Source organism: Etheostoma spectabile, chromosome 6 (assembly GCF_008692095.1).
Source record: "Etheostoma spectabile isolate EspeVRDwgs_2016 chromosome 6, UIUC_Espe_1.0, whole genome shotgun sequence".
Classification (NCBI taxonomy): domain Eukaryota; kingdom Metazoa; phylum Chordata; class Actinopteri; order Perciformes; family Percidae; genus Etheostoma; species Etheostoma spectabile.
Genome location: NC_045738.1, coordinates 12,589,400 through 12,597,696, shown reverse-complemented (window position 1 = coordinate 12,597,696; position 8,297 = coordinate 12,589,400). Strand labels below are relative to the sequence as shown.

Here is an 8,297-nt window from a genome sequence, read left to right as displayed (position 1 = left end):
TTCATAAAAATGCAGCGCAGTGACGATACAGACATAGCTCTATTGTAGTCCAGCCTTTACTTCCGTGATGAACGTGCATCCTTTTGTAACACATGTTATAATGCTTGCTTAGCTACTAGCATGGCATGCCCTTATCCTAGTCCTTACCTTGGTACTGCTCATGTGAGATTCCCAAACAAAGACTAGATAGATACTCAATAGAATTGAGATGCCTCACTCTGTAGCTAAAACAGAGAGCTCAACACATAGTGTGAAAAGAGGAGCTGCAGTTATGTGCAGTGTAACCACAAAGATGGTGTTTTATGACAATGAACCCATGTAACCCTATTCTGATATAACCTCTAAATACAATTGTAAATCTTAAAATTAGCATAATATGAGCACTTTAAATAATTTGAACTCTGAGCACACAAATGACGTACCGCCGTCCCCATAGAAAATCAAGTCTGCTACCTTCAGGCCGACCAAGCAGCTATAATCCTAGTTCTTCATTTCGGCTACCCGAGGCCAGCTAATGTGTGGTGTTCGACAGTGCTAACGGACGCTAGCGGGAGGTGACGGCAAAGAGCGTCAAAACTTGGGGACGTAATGCAGGGAGAAAGTGACAGGGGGCTGTGACGAAGTCGGTACGGTAACAGAAAAACTCACCTACTGGACCTTCTTTGTGTTTTGACAAGCGTCTTCCATTGACACTTTTCTCAAATCTGCTACTCCCACCACTTTTCTTGTTCGACGCCATCTTCACCCACTCTGTTTACGCACCGCCTCTCACATCTCGCCTACATACCTGCCTGCAACTGTAAGCGCTGAGGCCCCGCCCCCACGTAAAAAGGAAAGCCAGTGAACGACTGTCCCGCAGTCCAGCAGCCAATCACGATGCTCGGAAATCAACAATGATTCACCCCGTTGGCTTTGTTGTACAACTTTTAATTGAAAAGTGAGGCCATGGTACATTCAGCAGGGGAATTATTAATGCATACAATGTATAGAAGAATTTCTAGGTTTTCTTTATTCGTTGAGTACTCATAGAAATGACAGAAAGTAGATATATTGTCACACATCATAAAGCCATTCAGTAAAATACATGAAATTCAATATAGATTGTTTAATGAACATTAAAAGAAGCCGACAACAAAGCAAGCTCGACCTCACTCAGAAGTTGCTGCAGCTACAGAGGGCGTGTCCTCTGTTAAAAGGATACTATGCCAAATTTAAACCAGTGTCATCTTTGTGTGGACAGTGTGTTTACATGAACGGTGTTTGACTTCCTTACGTGGAGAAGCAGAGCAATGAAGGTCTGTTGAGATCAGTTGAATGGCTATGACCCTATCTGAGTGGACCCTTGTGAGGCTGTTTCCAAGTATAATAATGAATGTTGCATCTCAAATTAAACAAACTGGGTTATCAGATGCTAAAACTAAAACTGCAGCTTATGTACAAATTCCAAATATGCTTGTTGAAGACTCTCCTTCAATTTAGATATCACACAGTTAAACTTTCAAAATATACTCAACATTTCCCCTTTCTCTATCTTCCCCTTTCCTTCAGGGTTTCTCCAGTTGAATCTCCTCCTCCTCCTCCTCTTTAATGTTGCCCACATCCTGGTATGGGCCATGTGCCTGGGAGCGTTCAATCTGATCATATGTGGACCAACAATCGTCCAGATTTAGCCCCTGGGATATGAGGTAAGGGAGACAGAAAAATCATTGAAACATTTTCAAGGTACATTGATTAGTACAAGATAACGTTCATTCATATCTTTTAGGCTATTTTGCACAAGCCTGCCATGACATGTTTGACTCAGAAAGGATGTGACTCATTTACCTGATATATGTTTTCCTCTTCCTTCTTTGCTTTCTTTTTCTCCAGTTCATTTAGTCTCTTTGACTGTGAGGGGAAGCAGACGTTGGTAAAGCTGTGAAATGGTTCAACTTCTCATAGAGAAGATTATAAAAAATATCCATTTGAGAAACGTTTTGCTGTGGAGTCAAAGCACAGCTGTCTTTCAGACTGCAATAACTTCTAGCGGGTTGACATGAATGATAAGACATTTTAAGACATTTTTGTAACTTGCTGCAACATCACTGCTATGAGTTGGGGCGTTGACAGATCATTGTATGGTAATGTACAGTCAGTCATAGTAAAGTGACTTCTGACCTTGAAGAGAAGGGTGACAGAAGGCACAAGCACACACAGTAGCAGTAAGACTCCCTCAGCTGTCAGGATCTTGTTTTTGGTGCTTTCACTGAGGTTTATTGTTTTCTCCATTGGTTCTAGACATACAGACAAGGTTCAGAGGTGAAACAAGTGTTCGCATGTTTTTGTAGTGAGAGTGCACACTTAAAAGAAGCTGAGGTCAAGTTAATGAGGGTAACCTAATATTTACTTAACAGAATTAATTGTTATCAATTTATTATGAGCTTGATTGCTTTGTTATATAACTGTAATATATATATATATATATATATATATTATATATATATATATATACACAGTATGTGTGTATATAAATAACACAGTCAAGTCTGATATGGGCCTATGTATGTAATAAAGCAATAAACAATTGATTCTTTTGTTCTCATGAACTATTGTGCATAATGCCCAGAGATTAGTGGTAGTTTTACATTTCCGCATCTGCCATCTGTGTCTAATGAGATTATGATGCAAAATGGCATTTCAGTGTGACAAAAGCTATTAGCTTGACTGCAACTTGATCCAATCTTGGTGCTATTTAAAGTAAATGATTGGGCAGCAGACTGGTAACGAGACCATCCTGATGATGTATAGATTAACCAAACTGCGATATGCCAGGATGCTGCCACTCACACAGCTCTTAGATAGACTAACGTTAAACAGGATTTATGGCTTATGAGGTGTTAGCCATGCTTAGAGCTTGCCTGACTCCTTCTCAGTCCATCACACACATGAATACTCACTGTAGACCTGCAGGTAGGTGCCATGTGAGAGGAGACCGCCGCTGCTGCCGTTCAGCCAACACTGGTACAGTCCAGAGTCACTCAGCTGGACTCGGTGGAAGGTTAGGGTGCCACAGGATTTGTCTATTTTGCTGTCTTTAGTCACAGTGTCTGAAAACTCCACAGCACGTTGAGCCAAGGTTTTGTTCTGAGCCAGTTTGATCCAAGTGAATGTCACTGACGTCCCAATGGTACTGTAGCAGCACTCCAAAACAGCTCTCTGGAAGACCTGTATCCTCAAAAAGGGCCTGTCCGGCTCTAAAGTCACCTCATTCTGAGCAATAACCACTGTGGAGGAAGCAGCACTTATGTTGTTTTGTGCATTTGTTATACATTCTTAAATTATTTTTCAACATTTGTCAAATCATGTATTATGATTGCATCTATCATACTAACATAACCTGTATTAACAATAGACATGTTAAGGTCCTAAAAGTTGAATTACAAAAATAAATTTTAAATGTTCAGCAACAAATAACCAAAACTAACAGAGCAACAGTACAGCTATAACAGTATAGCACAGCCATCTGTTTTGACAGGAGATGTGGTTCATTGAAGCAGAACGCAAAAAAGCTAAATGTGAGAAAAAGTTAGAGTACATACATATAGGCTACTTACAGTAAACTAGCTTTAATACACAGGTAGGCCTATTTTCCACAAAACACAAAAGATAATTGCATCTACACATATATAAACTATTAAATATATTCTCTTGGAGTATTTCAATCAATATTGTGTATTAAAATAAATTGATCTGACTCACCGACAACGCTGCAGAGGAGAATGTTTGTGACTGTCCCCATTGCGTTAACAAATGTTTGGTCCAGAGATTAAAAAACGTTCTGAAATAACACAGATCAGTCTTTATACAACACTGGTCCCAGTCTTCACTGCTATTATACTAACCCAGTGGTGTCTTGTTTTTCTCAGCCAGGATGTATGCTTGAATGAATTTGGACTGTCCCACATTTGCATCAAAGCTATATCTGCATGCCTTTAGAAAATGGATTATAGGTTAATTTCTTCAAGAAGAATATTTTTGATAAAGGCCAACAATTCCCCTTTATGTACATACACTGTATATTTTAAACGGAATATACCAATACAAGATATGGTTTATGAAGTCAACATGATCCTCATACAATCCATAGCTTAACCCTGTGGTTATAAAAAGGGAAACAAAACTAACCTTGAACTCCAAATTTACTGCGCAGTTATTTTTAACATAGGTTTTTGCTCATGACTATATAAAAAGACAAAACAGGAAATTATTTCCCCAATTTATTAAAAAAAAAGTAAGAATTAAAAAAACAAAACGTACCACAAATGTCTTCCCAAGTATACATCATTAAAGATTCTCTTACACGATAAAAATCAAAACCCAAATACACAGTATAGTTCTTGCATATTCATTGTTTATAGATAGACATGATGGCAGATGCCTGTATCACAAGAAGCAGTGTGTTTTATATACAGGGCACTGGCTGAGTTGGTGGAGGGCTCAACACCTATTGCTGTAATTGAAAAAAACACAATCCTGGGATGATCTCTTAATCGTTAGTCATTTGTCATCGTCTCTCACTCTGAGCTCAATTTTACAGTCCTCCATGATAGACAGCGCAAACAAAACAACAGTGATTGTGTTTGTAGATTTAAGAGCCCTTTAAGAAGAAAACTACTTGATCGTCGGAACAAGGCACCACTCTATAAATACATTTTCTACTCATCTAGGTGTTTGTATGTAGAATGCATGAGGACACGCATCAGGAGGAGGGAGAGCTAGAAGTGCCTGTAGCAGTCGTTCAGCCAGTCAGTGAAGGTATCGCTGTAAGCTGGTGTTAATTGGGTTTCAAACCTGCTGACCACGGCAGTTTGACAGATGAAAAAAATCCCTTGTTGAGATGATCTGTTTAAACGTAACCCAGCATTAAGCTGGATAGCCACAGTGCAGAGCGGGTTTGCGCTTTAACATGCACACCAAAAATATATGTTGTGGTTACAATATTTGCATATTTGTTCAATTCATTCATGCATAGACAAGTTACAGACAAGTCCCGTCTCTCTCACCGTTACGGCCAAATGCACTGTACATAATTACAAAAGCTTGTTTGAAAAACAGTAACAAAACCTCCCCTGACCCGTTTAAGTAAATCAAATGAAATACACAACATATTGTAAAACTGTGCGGTAGAAAAAGGTGATCATGCTATCACAAGTGAGGGTATTTTCAAGAGGTGTATGTAGCTAATAAGCTCAACAATCAAAATGAGGGGGGCTAATTTATGCTTTCGCTATAAAAAAAACAAACAAAAAACTTCAAGCCAACATCTATGTACATTTTACATAAGGAAAACATGGGGAGAGACGGTATTAATGTTCAAACACAAACTTACAGCATGTTGTGACTAATGGCAACATTTGCACATGATCACACTGAGGTTCAGAGGGCCAAAGGGGCCTTTGTTGTTGTGGCAACAACAGCGAGAATGCATATCAGAAGTGATCATGATCACAGTGCTGGTAAGAGTGACGCTGGATTGAGACTGCAGTTTTCCTTTCTCAAAAGCTTCAATTTCTGCTTTGTATCCTCACTGTCTTGTTGTCTAGTCCTTTTTCTTTCTTTTTTTACTGCTGGAGCAGGTCCCATGTGTTCAATAACAGTCCACTATCCAGGTCAGAACAGTACAGCTGTTGGAAGTTACACTGGCTTTTACTCACACTTACTGACCCAAACAGACCTTTTTTTTTTGCGGACAAAAGTCAAAAGTGTATGCAATAAATCATAGATTCTTTTTGGGTTTGGTCATAAGGCTAGGGCCGTCTAACATTCTTCATCTTGGTATCTACGTATTTTTCTATGACAACCAATACTTCCTTCTTGCTTCTAAAATCGCTTCACTTGAGTTGCAACATGTTGGAGTTTGGGCAGAGGGAAAGCAGCTGCAGGCTGAGCAACTGAGCGATCACTCCGGCATCAACATGACATTACTGTAAGTGACGCACGTTGCTACGCAGGTGAAGCAAGTTATTAAGAGAATTACAACTCATGCGAGGATCTAACGGTGCTTTGTTATGTTTTTGGTCCTGTGTGCACAGCCAAAGTTCTGCCACTACTAGACATTATTTCATTATAATTATAATTACAATCAACTGCTGAATAAAATACAAAGACACAAGTTCAGTTTTGATACAAATATTGCTTTTGGAGAAGAATAGAACCTTTTGCTAATAACATGTGAATCTAACGTCATATAATACAGTTTACAACCCTGTCTTAAGTCGGTGTTTTGGATCAGGAGCTCTGAATCTGGGGGAAAGGTGACACTCTAGAAATGAGGCTGGCACTAAACGACCTTTGTGAACACTGCTGTAGCACTGGGCCTTCAGTGTTTGTAGCTGTATATGGGTGTGTGTTTTTCTCTAGTACAGTGTGAGCAAATCCTAATCTCCTGTTTTCTACACATCGTCTAATGACCATCTGGTTCAAGCTAGCTTCAAATTAACCAAAGCGACCTCCAAACTCACTCCCCATCCCTACTACTTCCTTCACTCTCTACCTTGATCTTACTTACACATTCTAGATTTGCCTTCAAATGTTTTTTTCTTTTCTCAAACACATTGCTCATCTGCACATCTTTTTTTTGGCCCAGTGCTGTAACACTTTCACTCAGCCAATGCAACTCACTGACCCAACAACAAATAGAACTTAGAGGAATAAATAAAAGCGGTAAATACAAACAAGTCTCCATTATTAACAGCATGATTATCTATAGTGCCACTATTTATAAATGTTTCTATGTGAAGTTATAACAGTAAGAACTCGCCAAACAAGCACATCCTTAATTAAAAACTTTGTAACACACATACACACACTTCCTTGCATTCAATCTTTTCAATAATCAGGGCTTGTACATGAAGCCACACTGTTTAAAAACTGTACTGAATAGAGAGTAAATACATTTTACAAAAACAATGATGGTTAAACTTGGTTTGATAAAAAGTGCATCTCTGTGGTACTTTGGCATAGACTAGAAATAACACTATATATCAGCAGTAGTATATCAATACATTTTCAAACGCTACATTGCCCCCTTTAGGCTTCCACATGCTTATAGCCCACCTGGTGGGAAAACATTGGATTTTTCCTTTACTGCACTTCTGCTATTGGCAATTATGTACATTACGTTCTAGCGTGCATGTTTCTGGTGTGCATATGTGTGTTACAGCAGATCGCAATCACGACATTTTGTAAGGCAGCATCTCTCTCACAGCAAATTATTGCTTCATTTTTTTGGCACATCTGAAAAAACAACCTCCCACTCAAAAGTAGGATGTCCTGTTTTCTTTTTTTTTCTTTGTATACCTCTCTACCAAGCATGCACGCAAACAGACACACATACACATGTACACAGCCTGTCATGTTCCGTCACTGAACCACTGCACTGTGCATAAAGCCCCCTAATGCAGCAAAGGGTCCAGGCAGGTTTAGGAATTTCCAGGGAAGCCTCTGAAAGTCACTCTTGCATTCCAAACACCAGCACCAGTAAAAATCTAAACAGAAAAAAAGAAACAAGATGATGAGCATTGTTTCAACTGGGGATGGGATAGGCACTTTTCTAAATCATATTTTTAATGATATTATTTTAAAAAGATGCTAATAGACACCATCAAGTCTAGTAAACATGACTTTAAAGGGTAACTCTTGCGAAAATTCAACCTAGGGTGTTTTTGTGAATGGACCCCAGTCAAACTTTTGTTTAAATGTATAATTAGGACAAAACCGCCACTTTTAACATTCTTGTTTCCGTATTCTCGTTTTTGGTCAAATGGCCTTTTTAAACAACTCACTTTAGCAGTTGTTGTTTACGCTATCCGCCATCTTGCTAAAAAGATGTTGAAAAATGTTGATCTCCGAATGCAACGTAACTGGGAGGAGAGTAAATATGCAAAGCTACTAAAGCTTAATTCCATATAAATGCACGGATAACTTGTTGTTTTGTCATTAGTGGTAACAACATTGACTTAGTAGTTGAAAAAGGAAACTAATCTAAGAATGACATTTCCTTCTATGGAGTCCGTTCATCGTCATTTGGAGATCGACAGTTCATGAATGACGAAGATGGCAGCGACTGGAAAAACAAACAGCTAAAGTGAGTTGTTCAAAATTTCTCTTTTTAGTAAACTCTCTGTACACAAACTATGTTCTCAATGCTCAAGTTCATGTGTAGAGCCCCTGGTGATAGTTGAGCAAAGTTTCACGTTGTGTCGAACCTTCTTAGCGTTTTAAAAATAGGGACTTTGATGCTATCATAGAAGTGCCCC

At 38.9% G+C, this 8,297-nt stretch overlaps 3 protein-coding genes and 1 long non-coding RNA gene across 6 annotated transcripts in view; 1 reads left to right on the top strand and 3 right to left on the bottom strand.

Moving 5' to 3' along the window:
* The window catches only part of lipeb (lipase, hormone-sensitive b), a 50,287-nt gene extending 49,478 nt beyond the window's left edge, over positions 1 to 809 (bottom strand). For 2 of the 3 annotated variants that reach the window (XM_032518631.1, XM_032518632.1), the window contains exon 1: positions 649 to 809. In XM_032518631.1, coding sequence (XP_032374522.1) covers positions 649 to 739 — 91 coding nt within the window. In that variant the 5' untranslated portion in view covers positions 740 to 809. The remainder of the gene's footprint in view (positions 1 to 648) is intronic. The other variant, XM_032518634.1, reaches the window with a different exon arrangement.
* Positions 810 to 1,011: 202 nt separating this feature from the next.
* Positions 1,012 to 4,019, bottom strand: cd79a (CD79a molecule, immunoglobulin-associated alpha). Its single transcript, XM_032518839.1, has 5 exons — positions 3,739 to 4,019; positions 2,937 to 3,263; positions 2,158 to 2,273; positions 1,825 to 1,887; positions 1,012 to 1,673 (listed from the first exon to the last, which is right to left on the bottom strand). Exons 1-5 carry the CDS (start codon positions 3,776 to 3,778, stop codon positions 1,545 to 1,547), a joined length of 675 nt encoding a protein of 224 aa, XP_032374730.1. The 5' UTR covers positions 3,779 to 4,019; the 3' UTR covers positions 1,012 to 1,544.
* On the top strand, positions 1,544 to 1,960 carry LOC116691333 (uncharacterized). Its single transcript, XR_004332461.1, has 2 exons — positions 1,544 to 1,685; positions 1,870 to 1,960. It is a non-coding gene; the product is annotated as an uncharacterized LOC116691333 (long non-coding RNA).
* Positions 4,020 to 4,244: 225 nt separating the features above from the next.
* arhgef1 (Rho guanine nucleotide exchange factor (GEF) 1) overlaps positions 4,245 to 8,297 on the bottom strand; it is a 45,438-nt gene continuing 41,385 nt past the window's right edge. The window contains 1 exon segment of the mRNA XM_032518863.1: positions 4,245 to 7,530. The gene's annotated coding sequence lies outside the window, so the exon portion shown is untranslated.

Bases quoted from the DNA above. Each gene is read 5' to 3' on its own strand.
- cd79a (XM_032518839.1), bottom strand. From the start codon at position 3,778: ATGGGGACAGTCACAAACATTCTCCTCTGCAGCGTTGTCG. The intron at 3,264-3,738 runs GTGAGTCAGATC...CTTCCTCCACAG, and splicing joins TCTCCTCTGCAGCGTTGTCG to TGGTTATTGCTCAGAATGAG. The intron at 2,274-2,936 runs GTGAGTATTCAT...CTGTATGTCTAG, and splicing joins CACCTACCTGCAGGTCTACA to AACCAATGGAGAAAACAATA.